The sequence below is a fragment of the Monodelphis domestica genome, chromosome 4 (genome assembly GCF_027887165.1).
Source record: "Monodelphis domestica isolate mMonDom1 chromosome 4, mMonDom1.pri, whole genome shotgun sequence".
Taxonomy (NCBI): Eukaryota; Metazoa; Chordata; class Mammalia; order Didelphimorphia; family Didelphidae; genus Monodelphis; species Monodelphis domestica.
In genome coordinates, this window is record NC_077230.1 from 182,865,026 (window position 1) to 182,881,190 (window position 16,165).

The 16,165-nt window shown below is 35.4% G+C and overlaps 1 protein-coding gene across 4 annotated transcripts in view; it reads left to right on the top strand.

Moving 5' to 3' along the window:
• METAP1D (methionyl aminopeptidase type 1D, mitochondrial) overlaps positions 1–16,165 on the top strand; it is a 102,198-nt gene that overhangs the window by 78,785 nt on the left and 7,248 nt on the right. For all 4 annotated transcript variants that reach the window (XM_007494369.2, XM_007494370.2, XM_056793993.1 and 1 more), the window contains 5 exons: positions 2,814–2,983; positions 5,220–5,369; positions 7,483–7,631; positions 8,269–8,311; positions 12,074–12,237. In XM_007494369.2, coding sequence (XP_007494431.1) covers positions 2,814–2,983; positions 5,220–5,369; positions 7,483–7,631; positions 8,269–8,311; positions 12,074–12,237 — 676 coding nt within the window. The remainder of the gene's footprint in view (positions 1–2,813; positions 2,984–5,219; positions 5,370–7,482; positions 7,632–8,268; positions 8,312–12,073; positions 12,238–16,165) is intronic.

Below are 16,165 nucleotides of genomic sequence, written 5' to 3' on the forward strand. Positions count from 1 at the left end.
AAAATCCAACAACTTCCCTTTCACAGCTACAAATTGGATCTTTTGCCAGAACTAGGCATTACACAAATGTATGTTTCCGATCACAAGGCATGGTCATGTGTTTGGCTCAGTCTAACCTATCAACCTGTAAGAAAAACAATAAAGATAACTTTGCATTTAAGAAAGGCAACAGGGATAAGGATTCATATTTGTAGGCTTTTGAGGTTTACAAAGCACCTTCTTCATAGCAACCTCATGAGGTAAATAGTATGTTCATTGTATAATCTACAAATTGAGGGGGCTAGAGTTTTGATCCCAACCTCTGGTACCAGGTACTATTTTACCATACTGCCTCCTGTATGGAACTTTTAATTTTACAAAGTACTTTCATGGGTTTTATTTCATTTTATAGTGATAATAATCCTGTGAGATATTTAGGAAAAGAAACCATTGGAGTATAGTTTGCATGTTCAACTTGGAGTTATATTCTACCTCTTACCCTTATTAGCTATATGGCCAAGGGCAAATAACTTCACCTTCCTGTGCCTTAGTTTCTTCATCTATAAAATTTTATGTTCATATGTATGTTCATAATGTATATTCATAATGATAATATGATATGTTCATGATGATAATACCTACTTCACAGGGCTGTTTCAAGTCTCAAGTAAAGTGGTGTATGTAAAGTGTTTTGCAAACTTTAAAGTGATATATAAATGTCAGTTAGTATTTTTACACCTAATTTACAGATGAAGAAACAGGAGCATGGAGACACGAACTAGTTTGCCTAAGATCACAAGTTAATGAAAGAAATGGATTTAGTATTTTCTTCTTTGTTATTTTTTATTTCATTTTTTCCAATTATCAAGCATTTGTTTTTTCCCTCCACCCCCAGCATTAGAAAGACAAAAAACTTATAACTAATAAGCACAGTCAAGCAAAATAAATTCCCATATTAGTCACGTACAAGAATGTGTATCTTATTCTGCATAATAGTCTATCACATTGCTTTCAGGAGGTAGATGGCATTACTCATGGGTCTTCTAGAATCATAAATGATCATTGCCTTAACCCAACTTTCAGAATTGTTTTTATAATGTTGGTGTTATGGCATAAATGGTTCTCCTGGGTCTGCTTACTTCTTTCTGCATCAATTTGTTTAAATCTTTTCTGGTTTCTCTGAAACTGTCTTCTTTGTAGCAGCACAATAGTATTCCATTATATTCATATAAAATAACTTGTTCTACTCTTCTCCATTTAATGGGTATCTTTTTAGTTTCCAGTTCTTTGCCACAATGAAGAGAGATGCTATAAATATTTTTATTCATATTGGACCTGTTCCTTTTTCTTTGATCCCTTTGCTGTACTGGCCTAGGAGTATCACTGGGACAGTACTATGTTCTTTCCATTCTGTTATTTTGTCCTTCATTGGTATAGTCAATTTAGTATATGGAAAGTACATTAGAATTTTCAAAGATAAATTTCCTGTTGCTTTCAAGTGTTTTAAGTCTTTTAAAAATTAGTAACTGCTATGTACATAACATTTTAGAGTTTACAAAGAATTTTATATCCTTTATCAAATTTTTTAGATGCAGAATGACCTAGTCAAGTTGGTGCTAAGACTATTCTCTTTTTACAGATGAGGAAACTGAGGTCCAGTGAGGTTAAGTTAAATGACTTACCTCTGGTTCATAACTAGTGTTGGAGGGAGGATTTGAACACAGGTCTACCACCACCATGTTGCCTTTCCACAGATGCTGTTTTGTTTAGTCTTATCAGCTCTTTTAAAATATTCATTAATGGTAAAGCCAGTCAGCAAAAACTTGACCTGATTGGACAGATGAAAGTACTTGAGAGAGTTGTAGAAAAGACTGAATAGCTAGCCAAGTTGGCATGGATGTTGTCCTTTTCAAATCCAGTTAAAGATCTACTTTCTGTGGCCATTTTTTGAGTATGCCACGCTCCATCCCTTTCCCAGTCATGACCCCAAACTGATCGGTGAGTCTGGCCTCTCAGATCTCTCAGCAAACCTTTCCTGGGAGTCAGTTCTTTGCTTAATGCCGTCTTTGCTTTTGGAGCATTTCCCTTTTGTGTGAGGCCCTAAATTTTGGCCATGCCTCTTTTTCTTTCTCTTACTCAGACACTTGTTTCATTATAATGCCTCGCTGTACACCACTTAAAATGTAGTAATCTGATCAAGGGCAAGGGGTGTCACTGGCTGTGACTGGCAGTTGGTCTGTGTAACTTGGAAGGAAATCAGTCTGACTGAGTGGGAAGTGATCCAAACAGGGACCTGTATCATGGGTCCTCTTGGTTCAGTATCCTCACAGATCTCATGTAGAGTTAGATAGTTGCAAGTGTTTGTATTTCATTATAGAAGGATTTTTTTTAAACCCTTACCTTCTATCTTAGAATCAATACTGTGTATTGGTTCCAAGGCAGAAGAGTGGTAAGGGCTAGGCAATGGGGGTCAAGTGACTTGCCCAGGGTCACACAGCTGGGACATGTCTGAGGCCAGATTTGAACCTAGGACCTCCCATCTCTAGGCCTGGCTCTCTCAATCCACTGAGCTATCCAGCTGCCCCCTTAGAAGGATTTTTTAAAAATTGCCAAACGTAAAAAAAAAAAAAACTACTAGCTAATAAATATGCATCAAGAGCATAGAAAGTGAGGAATCCTGTGGGCCAGAACTCACTGTGCTATCCACTTTCCTTTTCCATCTGGAGGATTGTCTTTTGAAATCAATTAAATATGGAATAATTTTCAAATGTAATGCAACTTTTTTTTGTGTTTCTTTTCTTTGTTTTTAAAGTACATATTGTTTTTTCTCAAAGGTCACATGATGGGCTGTCCTAGAGTTTTCTGTTCACCTGTCAGTCCTGTCTACTTACACAAACAGACAAGCAATCAACAAAGAAGATATTTCTTTTCCCAAAGACAAAAACGAACAACTCATAGGATAGTTTTGCCTGCTGCAGTCTCGTCAGCTCATCTAGTTCCTCAGGTACTGTGAAGCCTGTTCTCTGCTCCTTTCACTAGCCCTAGGAAGATTGGCCACACAAAGGATCCAGTACATTGATTTATTTTTTTGATTGTGAGGGTATGTACATCATGTGTTTGTTACATGCTTTGTGTTTCGACATAGAAACACTAATGTTAGAAGTTTCAACAGGGTCTTCCAGGAAGAGTATTGAATCTGCTCATTGAGTCTTTAAGCCAATAACTCCTCCAGAGCATTCGAATTTGCATTTTGAACATGAACAAAACACATGCCATCTTTGTTTGTTAGAGCAGTGATTTGAATTCTAGGTGGGGGCATCTCTTAGAAATGGGTTAAAATTGACTCACACTATGATTTTCCTAAGCCCTGCTTTCATATTTCCAATATCATTGCTGATACTTTAAAATAATTTCTTCAGAATAAGCAAAACAGGATGTCAGGCCTCCAAATGGCCTTGAGTTTTTCAGGGATTGCAATCATTAGAAAAGGCAATCAGTTCATTTTTTAAAATTCAGTGTAAAGGAGGCATAGGAATCATGTGGGAAGAATCAGAATAGCTAAAAGAAGGAGACATTCATCACAAAGGCAGCTATTTTCTTTTTTTCCTTCTTTTAGCCTTTTCCTCCTTACAACAAATCCATGCCAAGAATATTATATTTCCTAAAAGTTAAAAATACCATCTTGCCAATAAAGTTTGCTAAGAGTAAGTAGAACAACAAAACTATTCCTTTCCCAGGTCTATTCTCATAGAGAATAGGGATTTAGCACATCATGGAGTAAAAATTTAATTTCATCGGAAAAAAAAAATCTGTTGTTCAGTCATGTCTGACTCTATGTTTTCTTGGCAAAGATACTGGTGTGGTTTGCCATTTCCTTTTCCATAGTGTTCTCATTTTACAGATGAGGAATTGAATCAAATAAGGGTTAAATGACTTGCCCAGGGTCACACAGCTAGTCAGCGTCTGAGACTGGATTAGAATTTAGGCCTTCCTGGCTCCAAGCCTGGTGTTCTATCCACGGTACTGTCTAGCTGCACCCCCCCCCCCAACAATTCTGTAGAAATGGCAACATATTATTTTAGCACTACTCCAATAATAACCATTGCCTGTGTCCTTGCTTGTAGTCTGACTTCTCACCCAAAAGAACTGGATCAAGGTCATAAATTCTTTTTAGGGAGACTTGGAAAGTCTTACAGAAATTTTATGTTGTACTCTCAGACAAGCCAACCTTTATTATCCATGATAAAGTAGTGGCATATCAGGGCTGTGAGTTGGTGGTTGAAGCAAAATACTTTAGGAGGTACTTCCTATTGAGATGAAATAGAGAACTGATGTTAAGAACTTTTGAGGCCCCTAAGCATTGCAGCATGTTTTTCATGGAGAAGGAGACATTAACCCCAATGCCATTTAATATTTCCCCCGATATTTCAACTGAATAGTGTTGTCTTCCTCAGCTTCCTGTCCTAAACTGTTGTGTAGTATTACTATGTACTGTTAAATCATTCTTACGTGGCAATTTCTATAAATAGTTTGTAAAGTGCTGAGGAATCCTTTGGGACTGAACAAATCTCTATCTGTACAATATTGTTCTTTATTTTCTGAAGATTACCCAAGAACTTATAAGTAATGTAGAATTTTCCAAAAGAAAGATTGTGGACTTTTTTTCATGATAAATAATATAAATACTATAGGTAATTTTGTTTTAAAGGATCTCTGTGTATCTAGTCTTGTTGCCTTTCCTTTTCCCCACTCTGTACATGGAAATAATAGCAAAGTATAACTTGGCTATCATCTTTTTACATATACCCATTCAGATAGAGTATTGTCAGCTACAGATTTTACATTTATGTTAAATTGGTGAAAGTATCTTCATGAATTATTGGCTGTTTTGAAGTTTTGTGGCATGTTTCACCAGTGGTGATGATATATTTCCCATGAAAGTAGGAGAAAGAAAATGAAACTGTTTGTTTTGACCAGACGTCTGCTACAGTCTAACTTGGATCTCAGCACCATGAGGTTAACAGAATATCTAAAGTCAATACTAACAGGCAATGTTAAGTTCACAAGGGCAGAAAAAAAAGTCCTGAGGCAGCCTTAAGGGTTTGTTCTGCTGGCTTAGGGAAGGTCGATGCTCCAACAGGAAGGGCAGAGTGCCATGAAGCAGGAGGCTGTATCTGAGAAAATGATCCCATTGTCATGCTCAGTGTTCTGATCTTCATTTTCAATCCTTTTTCTTCAAGCACATAAAGAAGCCAGACTATGTGACGACAGGCATTGTACCAGACTGGGGAGACAGCATAGAAGTTAAGAAGGAAGATCAGATTCAAGGGCTTCGTCAGGCTTGTCAATTGGCCCGTCATGTCCTCCTTCTAGCTGGAAAGAGTTTAAAGGTAGTAACTTCATGAAAATTTAGATGGGCTTTCTGTTTATGGAGGCTTTCCTTTTTAAAAAAAATTATCCTCTTAACTCGTATTTAATGTACACCCAATTTAGTTGAGGGAGGAAGGTTACATTAATTTTGGGTGCTTGTTCAGAAGATAATTTTTAATCTGTATTGTATGACCATAGGTACCTAAAGGTTATTTAACCAAATGGATCCAAACCATAGACTACTTTGATTTTGAAACTCTCCCCATTTGCCTTTAGTTTACACTTGTTGCTTATTTGTTCTTCCTATAATTTTTGTAAGTGCTATGTCTCATCTTTTGTCTTTTTTCCTTGATGTTTGCTTTTCTCTGGAAGATAAATAATAATGGCTTATTTTACATAGTGCATTACAGTTAACAAACATTATGTGTACATTATACAATTTAATCTTTGCAAGAACTTAATAAAGTAGTTCTTGTTTTTGTTGTTTAGTCATGTCTGACTCTTCCATGAAAGCTTTTGGGGTTTTCTTGGCAGAGATACTGCAGTGGTCTGCCATTTCCTTCTTCAGCTCATTTTACAGATGAGGAAACTGGGGCAAACAGGGTTAAGTGGCTTGACCAGGGTCACTAGTAAGTATCTGAGGCTGGGTTTGAACTCAGGTCTTCCTGACTCCAAGCCCAGCACTCTGCATCACTTAACTGCCTCTAGACAGTACCAGTATTATTTCCCCCATTTTCCAGATGAGGAAACCAAGGCACAGAGATATGAAGTGACTAGCCCAACTATAGAATGAATGTCAGAATGAGTCTTTAACCTGGGTCTTCTGACTCTGCTGCACTGCCTCTCCACTTTCCTGTTAACTAGAGCATATAAAACTCTGGTCACCATCAGAGCTTCTGCAGATTTTGTACTCTTTATTTAGCCTTTGCAATAATTCCCATCGTCTTCCAGTGGTCTTGGCAATAAGCAGGATTCTTCAGTGGTTACCTGGAATATTCTGTGATTCTGCAGAAGCTGGTGCAGATTTTAGGGACATAGAATTGCCTACAGATGAAATTATATTGGTCAGCATCTCCTTCCAAGTAGCTAAAACACGTTAGTGTGAGTAACTGGGTGAAAGTGACAGGTCTCTAGCTAATGTAGCTACTCATGAAGGAAACAGGTCAAAGGAGAAGTAGCCAATAATTTGCAACAAAGAACATGAATTTTCCTATCCCAGCTTTCCTTGCATGTTGTAAGTTGGGGCAGGATTTTCCTTCCTGACCCATGAAAGGATTCTCATACACTCATAAAATAATGTTTGAAAGGTTCTGGAGCAATTAAGTGCCCTCCATAGGGGATAAGGGGAACTAAATTGTTCAAGAAATGGGGAAATAAAAATATATCAAAAACTGAATCCCTCATTCAGTAAGGTATTTATTGAACTCTCACAGGGGGCTTGATACTATATAATTCTACCAAATGCTTATTGCGCAAAATATGGATAAATAAGGATACTAGATGCTTCCCCACAGTTACAGAAAACTGATAGGCAAGAATAAATTTATGCCCTAGAAACCAGATATGGATTTTTTTTAAATCACCCAATAAAGCAAATAGCATTTTCAATGATGTCAAAGACTGTTGTTAGAAGATGGAAGTCCACAATCTTCACACAATTTCTATCAAACTCAATTTAATATTTTGCCCAGATTAGAGGATACAAGGTTGACCTAGTTCTCTAACTTTATAATATAAATTAAGCCCTTGATTTCTAACATTCCATCAATCCTAGAATGCTGGCCAGTGGCGAAAATGGGAGTGAGAAATGGCCCAAGAGCACATTTCCAGGACTAGTAAGGTGCAGTAATATGTGTATTATTTAATTGCATATAGAGAATTTCCATGATCCTTCTAGCTTAAAAAAAATTCTATTTCATAACAGGTGCTAACAACATCATATACTCGCTTAAGCAGCAAGGTACAAAATTTAAGCCACCATTGAGAATTCCTGTAAGCCTTTAAAATGTTTTACTTAGAGCTTTTGGCAAAACAAACATGATTGCATTTCTTCTGCCACAGTCATATTTATTAAATAAAAGAAATGTCTTGAACTGCCTCTGCATACCTTGAAATAAAAATTTAATGTTTTAGGTTGACATGACAACTGAAGAGATAGATTCTCTTGTTCATCAGGAAATAATCCGTCACAACGCCTATCCTTCACCTCTAGGCTATGGAGGTTTTCCAAAATCTGTTTGTACCTCTGTAAACAACGTGCTGTGTCATGGTATTCCTGACAGGTATTCATTTCTTAATAACACATTGTTCCCCTGCTCACTAAAACCTGAAACCAAGATCTACAGCCCATGTTGAAAGACACTGGTTTAATTGAAACCCACCTGCAAGCTTCCGTAGTTCCATGTGGTAAAGCACTGATTATGAAGTCGTATTGCTTCTAATTTGACAGAACATTTCTAAACCACAGCTTAAGGTCTCTTGAAGAAGTATGTAGTTTTAAGAAAGGGGGAGGAGGGGATAGCAGGTTTGTGCATTAAACATTTCTTTCATCATTTTAGGTTTTAATGATGGTAATAATATGATCTGAATGTATGCAAATATAGGCCATCATCTCTTGTTTTGGCTGCATGCAAAGAAACATCAAGCCCCCAATAAATAGGGTCTTTTGATGGGGGGGGGTTGCACAATGACAGTGTTTGAATTAGATATTTCTTGTAAAAAATCCATGTGATTATATTTGTTCTTTTAAGTAGCAAGAGCTAAATATTAGATATAGTTATTCTATTTATCCCCTCCTCCACGCCAAATTATCTTTGTGTCTCATTGGTTTTTGTGATGGTAGTCATTAGGTGTTTATTTTTATGCTTCTTTTATTGAGGCCTGTCTATCACCATTATTTTTTTTCTGTTTATGTTTCAGTCGACCTCTTCAGGATGGAGATATTATCAACATTGATGTCACGGTGAGTAAATCATATAAAAAATAGTCTTTGATCAACTTCAGAATTGCTGGTAGCAACAGGAAGAAGAGTAGATTGAAAATGTGGAATGCACAGATGGACGTGGTGTTTACTTCTAAACCCAGGAGCAAGCAGCTGGTTTCCTTTTTTGTTTTTAACTCTGTGTTTATTCCAACGAGACCCAGGCCTGACTTGAATTTAGGGCTGGAATCAGATGCACTGAGATCAATGTTGGCCTAAGTGAAATGTCAACCCAATCCTGCTATGTGTCATGTTTTTGAGAAGGTGTAATTGTTATTGATCCACTGTGTAGTTAATGCAGAGCGCCGCAGTACTGGGCAGCTGCTGAAGATAGATATGTATGAGATGAGCTAACATGAAGAAAGCCAGCATTTTTCCTTCACTCTGCCAAGATTGATCTTCCTCTTCCTGCTGATTTTGAGTGGGGCCTGTCATTATCTTACTCTGTCATTAGAGGCTACATTGGCCTGTGTATGTCAGTCTATTTGGACAGCAACTCTTTTGCTAGCAGTGTTCCCTACATTTATTAAAATCTCCAAAGGTAGTGTTGTGTTCCATTTCTGGTATAAAGAGTCTTGGACTCTATCTAAGCTCACAAGCAGAGAGCAGTTATCCCCAAGAACTTAAGTTTTCACCAAATGGTTAATAGTGGTACTTTTAAATAATAAGGCTAAGTCATCTAACATAGGAACTCCAATTATAGAAACAACAAAGCTTTTATAATTCTCTTAATCTTTCACTATTTTCAGAGCTGGATTTATTATCTGTGCTGTAGTAATTGGTTTTGCTCAAAAGGTGATTTATTTTTAAAGGATCTTCACATATTTTTTTGTCTTAAGTATATAATACACATCAGTGTCCTAATAAATCTTAAGCATCAGTTGATATTTAAGGAAGCCAGCACAATGCATTTTGATTTTATGGGAGAATACTATAAATATAGTTATATTCTGACTGAATACATAAAACCATTTGAAAGGGGAAAAAATAGTTACTTCAGACATAAAACTGGTACCTAAGTCTTTGACTGAATTAAATCAATTGCTTTGAAAATAGCCAGTTGTTTGAATTAAGTCAGCTTTTCTTCTCCCCTCTGGAATATCACTTTATGTGTAGGCATAACCAGTGAGTGGGTCTTTTGTAGTAGTTATCTTGATTGGGAGATTGATTTTATTTTTCATTATATTTCTAATTCTGAGTTTGAACTTCTAGCAGTAGTCTTTGTATCCTGTTTAGAAAACTTGAAGATTTGCTTCATACTCCTAGTTATTTGAAATTCTATTCTGTTTCTTCCCAATTCAGAACTGTGTTTTAAAAAAAAAGTATTTCATGAATTATACTTGAATTAAAACTTTCTTTTTCCTAATAGGCTTTTTCTTTAGCCATCATCTAATTTGCAATTACTAATTTGCTTAATCACCCCAACTAAATCTAATATTTTGAGTAAAGCCATCCTTGGTTTCTCTTCTTTGGACAGAGAATGATTACTTTTCTTATGTTTACTCAAAATTTTTAGCATTTCTGGCATCTAGATGTCCTCAGGTTCATGAAACACATTTGTCCAAGTTAGTACTTTCAAGTGTCCAAGAATCCAGAAGAGTCTAATATTTGTTTGGATATTTGATATTTGGACATCCTCTGACTGTACATTTTTCATAGAAAACAAACTTATAATTTGCTTCTTGTGTCTAAGAAACTAATGTAGATTTTCCTCATTTCTTTTAATTGAACTTTTAAATTAAAAAACCAAATTTAGAGCAAAAAAACTGGTATTTTGTATACCAGTTTTGTGGAAGCCATGATTAGAGACTTAGTATAGTCATGGTAGAGTCTAATTATTGTTATCACATCTATACATTGTTTTTTAAAAATGATCCTCTTCATAACTGCCAGAGAGAATATATTTCACAGTAAATGAAAATTGCCTTCTCATTTACAAAAGTTGTGTTGCTACATACATTACCACATGATGGACCTTAGCAGTAGCTTTACAAATTTTCACATATTCTCAGAAAGCATTTCATTTAGATCATCTCATCTTTAAATCATCAAAAAATGAATTAAAGGCGTGCCTTTTTGTAGGTCACTACTGTTCTAAAAATTTCCATAATAGTAATAATTCACTTTTCCATAGCATTTTTTATTTACTGAGTGTTTTCCCTCTGATATAGCCCTCCAACAAGGGAAGCATATTTTATAAATGAGGAAGTTTAATGTCTTGCCCAGAGTCACTCAGCTAGTAAGTATCTCAGCTTGGACTTAGAATCCTCTGATTCGAAGTTCTTTGTTTATTCTACTGTACCAGAATATCCCATTTGTTAAATTAGATGATGGATGTGAAAATACTTTGAAAAGTATGAAGTAATAACATATAAATGCAATATGGAGTAGAGCATTAAATTAGGGGTCAGGGACCTGAGTTCTCTTCCAGTTCTGCCACTAACTTGCTCTGTGACATAATCTGAACCTTGCTTTCCTGATCTGTGAAATATGATCAAAATCCTTTACCACATCACTAGGCATTTGAAGACACCCTGACGAGTAACGTAAGAAACTATATAAACTTGAAGTCTTATTATCAATGCAGACTTCACACAACAAGAAAGGTCAGGCAAGAGGAACTAGCACATTCTTCATTTGACATTTGCAAGAAGGAGATTCATGACACATAGCTGAAATCAAGAATTTATTCCAAAGGGTAGCCTCCAAGTATGAGAAATGATGAAGAGAGTTGGCCACCCTTCTCTCCTCTCCATTCCTCTGGTCATATATGGTGATCCTTGATATTCAAAGTTATGGTGACTTTGTGTTCACAATTGTGCCTTCTTAGTCACAAAAAGACAATTAAATTATGTTCCATATCATTTTAGTTTTAAGTACATTTTACTATTTTAGAATTTTTAACTTTATTGCTTAGTAGCATTCTTCTAATTTACATATGTTCCAATATTTCCAGGTCACAGGTAATTGGATATGTGACCTTAGACCCCAATTTCCACACCTGTAAAAAGGAGTTAGTTGAATTTGATAATCACTAAAGTTTTGTGCAGCCTGAAAGTTCTATGATTCTTTAACTCTGTTTACCAGATTACTCAGTTAACCAAAAAACAGCAATCCCTAAATTTTCTAGATAAACTAGTTCACTGAGATATAACTCAAATATTCCCAGTTCTACTGGAAACAAAATATCAATGTCCTGTTGTTTATTAGGGCACTGACATATTCCTCTCCTTTCTTCTGGTTGTAAATGTAGAATTGGTAATTACACAAGAGTACATAGGAAACTCTTAATGAAATTAAAGAAATTATCTCTAGTATATTGAATGTTTCTCTGCCAATCCTGGGCCAAATTCTTTTGCTTATTAGTGGTGAACAACTTTACAATATGGTGTTTGATGAAGAGGTTATTCTTACCAGACTTTGTTGGACTCAAAGACAAATCTTTGAGCTAAAATGTCAAAATGGTATTACTAATCAAAGTGCCAAAATAGTGGCACAATATTAGTCCCCTGTTTATTTTAAGTTTTGCAGTTTTTCTACATTTAGCTGCATTTCAAAAATCTTGGAATGAGGTCCAATATTTTCATTCAATATTTTACAGATAAATTTGGTATAATACTGTTTGAGGATTTGGGAGAGGACAAAAAGGGAAGTCAAGGACACACCTATCTATTAAAATAGACACATAAGACATTCAGAATATATACTTTATTGAGAAAGTGAATTTGACATTTCTACTTGTAGGTCTATTACAATGGCTACCACGGCGATACTTCTGAAACATTTTTGGTGGGCAATGTGGATAAATATGGTAAAAAGTTAGTGGAGGTTGCCAGGAGATGTAGAGATGAAGCAATTGCAGCTTGCAGAGCAGGGGCTCCCTTCTCTGTAATTGGAAACACAATCAGGTAAGCTTTATACTGACAAGTAAAGGGAGGGTTGGCAAGTAGGACAAAGGTTATTGGTGGTTTGGTATAAAATTGATGACATGTTTTATGATTCAGAACCATCATTTCAGTCTGATATCAGTATGTGAACTGCCAGGCTATAATGTTGTTCCCTGGGTAAGAAAAGGTTTTTAAAAAGTGACTTACACTGAGGTCAGCAAAGACACCTATGGAAACAAAACCATAGGCTTCCTTGGATTTTCCTGAGCAGGTTTATTCTGGTTTTACAGTTTTGCTTTTACACTAAACTATAAGAGATACTAAATCAGTTTAACTAAGAAAACAATGGGTCTCAACACTGAAGATAGTGAGGAAGCAAAAGGGAAGGCTAACTTTCATGAAAACTCTAACTCAAAGGTGACCCTGTTTTGTGAAGACAACTTGGTGTTCATCTCAGAGTTTCTTATTTTTCAAAACTGAGGTCAAGCAAATAATTGCAAAGGAAGACCCCTTGCCTCTTTTTCAGACAAACCCATTTTTATTATGATTCATTGTTTACTCATAACACTCCAGAGAAGGATGATCCACCAGACTTGTGTTTGTGTTTATGTGTATTTGTCTTTTCTAAATTCAAGCTGCTTCTATTACCCATTTTTAGATCTTTTTTTTTTTTAATAAATGTTGTGAAAAAGGCACATGGGGTTGGTTTTCATTAAAAAGCACCACATTTCACTGAAAGTGGCCACATATGGCAATCTGTAAAAGTGCTTTTCTCATTAATATAAACTATTGAGTATATTCTGTTTGCCCAAAACATGAGAGGCTTAGTCACCTTGGAAAGATGCTGTCTTTTTTTTTCTTTGTTTGCCTTCATATACTTAAGAAAAAAGCAGTAAAATATCAGTTATATATATTTATAGATTTTAAAATATTGTAACAGAGTCTGCATCAAACTTTAGTAAAATCTCTTTGGGTTATATCTGAGAAGCTTTTATTGAAGACTTTGAACAAAATTGTGTTTTTGACAGTTTTAAATTATAGGCTAACTAGCCTGGGAAAAAAAAATGGATAGTGTCTTTCTGTTCTTGCCTAGGAAATGTTGAATCAGACCCCTACTGGGAAAAGAAATTTAATGCATATCTCACTATCTTACTGTCCATGAATATAATAGAAATGAATTCAAAATGCAGTTTTATTTTTGCAAATGGGATGAGTCGATAGATGCACCTCATATTTGTGAACACCTAGGGTTCAACAAATTTACTGGTGGTACTCTTGCATTTTAACCAAATTTATTCTTCAGTAGAAGGGGGCATAGAACACTAGATTCTTATTCAGGCATTCTATCGAGCTCTGCATTCATGGCTGTGTCTAAAGGGCATGTCAGCCTTTGATTCTCTCTGAGAGGTAATTATCCTTTTCCTGTCACGGAACAACAAATGATAGCTAACTACAGAGGCACATTTGCAGTAGTCACATTCATCAACTGCAGGAAAAAAAATTCAATTTAATTGTGCAACACAGCTGCACATAGGCTTTTTGAGCATTTCTGTTGTTCTCCCTGTCTTGCTATTCCTCCCTCCAGATCTATTTTTTAAACTTTTTTTTTCTGGTTATTTTTTCCCCCTTTTTGTCTCTTCTTCCATTTTTACTCTCTGTACTTTCTTGTTAAAGTAATTTTCCTTTGTGGCTCTCATTCTTTTTTCCCCATTGAAGGCTATGAATGTAGAAAATTATCACAATTACTCATATAATTGAGCCTCTTTGTAGCAAGTGCAACTCCGGTAGCCTTTCTCCATCATGAAAATGGTTTCATTATAGGGTTTTTCATATTCTCTGACACCATCTACACAGAGGAACAGGCGTGCAGATGAGATGTACTAGGAACAGGGTAGATCAGTAAGGTCACAGTAGGAATAATTAGCTCTGCTATGGAAAGAGCATCTAGGCCTTTTACTGCTACATAAATGTACTGTCCGTGGCTTTTAGTCACAAAAAAACTTACTAACAAATGGAGCTCCCGCCTACTACTTTGAAAAAAAGATTTGTATCAACACTACAATTTTCCATCATTAAGACTAATAACACAGAGCCTAGTATACATCAAGGGGAATAAAAAGAAAAATCTCACATTCAAGTGGCGGCTGGGTGCTGACCTTTGTTCCCTTTTTTTGTGTACGACTTAACTCTTTACAAAAAAGAGCCACACGCCACACCAACATGCAGGTGAACTCCAGCTAGCACTAGCAAAGCATGGCATTCAATTGGAAAATCTGATAAATCTCCATGCAGGATAATGCATTTCATTACATATTCACTACATTAATTCTAGCTATATAAAAAAAAGGAAGAGTAGAATTGAAAGTGACATTGGATTTTTAGCTATCTGGATGCAAAGGTCAGTTTTCTCAGATTCTGAATTTGCATGCCCAGGCTTCTTTGAAAACCACATCAAGCCTTCCAGCTACATTCACAAAATTATATGAAAAATCATAGAGGATGAACTTTTTTACTTTTTCCCTAGTACACTTTTATTACTTAAATGCATTATATCTGCTATTTGGAGAAGAAACTGAAAAATCATTCTCATAAATGTTTGCTCTGAATTTGTTGAAGTATAATGTTTTTGGATAGCTATTATTTTGCCTTTTCATCTGCAAGCAAAATCTTAAGACTAACAGTGTACCAAGAAACAGACATTATCTCTAGCCAAAAAAAGAACATGGAACTATTATAATCTGAAGGTTTACAAACCTTTCAACTGGGGCTCATTGTTTGCTAAAAGGCATTCATCATTTTTAGCATGCCCTTCCCCCTCCACAACTAATTCTAGACCACACATACTATGAGTTACCTGGAGAAGACCTTGAATTTGAGAATCTTTTATTAATAACAATACTATATGCTATACATGGAGGCTTTGGAATACTGTGGTAAGTGTAGAATGATGATTTTCTAGCATTATTGGATACATCAAAAAAAAATGTTGACAAATATACCTTTGTCAGAGGCATTGGTAGTCTTTAGCTACTAACTCATTGCACTCAATATCCGATCACTTGCTTGAAAATGTTATTAAGTTATTATTTGTAGGTAGATTTATACCTATAAGAATGTTGTAGAGATACAGGTTTGTGCATTCCAAATATTTTACAGTTCAGTAAAAATAATTCATACTCATAGGTACAAATTCCATGATCAAAGGCTCAATAAATGGTTTTTAAATGTTTAACTCATAAGTATATGTTTTGATATTAATTTAGAACAATATAAAGCAGATTTTAAAAAAATAATCTGTTTCTATGAGATTATGCACATTTAAACAATAACTGGCTCAGGCAAAATAAGTCATTTTAATGTCATCTGTGATAGATTTTCCTTGACAGCTACTGTAAATTACAATTACACTGCTTCTCTCTGCACTTGAAAGTAAGCATTGCAATAAATTATCTTTTATTTCAATCCATCATGTCTGCTTTTCAGAAACAGAAAACCTCAAATAAAAGTTCAATAGTATTGTAAGAAAAATACAGTAATTTGTGTTCCAGTTTGAAACAAAAAACGTACTGTTCTTTCAAAAAACAATTGTCAGTTTTCAAAAATATTACTAATTATACTTAAACATTACTTGTTATTAAAGGGGTCCCCTAGACTTGTACATTCCTTCAGTCAAAAAAGCAAATGCTTAATATAACAATATCTTAAATCTTTCAGGTGGATTCTGTAACTTACCAAATCAACCACTTCAAAAATATATTGAAATGAAAAGCCTTGATCAGTATGGGGGTTAGTATTATCCAGCTTGTAACAAAATTTCACTAAGGCTGTACCGACTTGCATTCTTTTATTTTTTCTATAAAGAATCTCACCATACATTTATTATTCCTTCATTCATATGGAGAATGCATTTGCAACCTTAAACGTGTAAATGAAAGCTATTACATAAGCC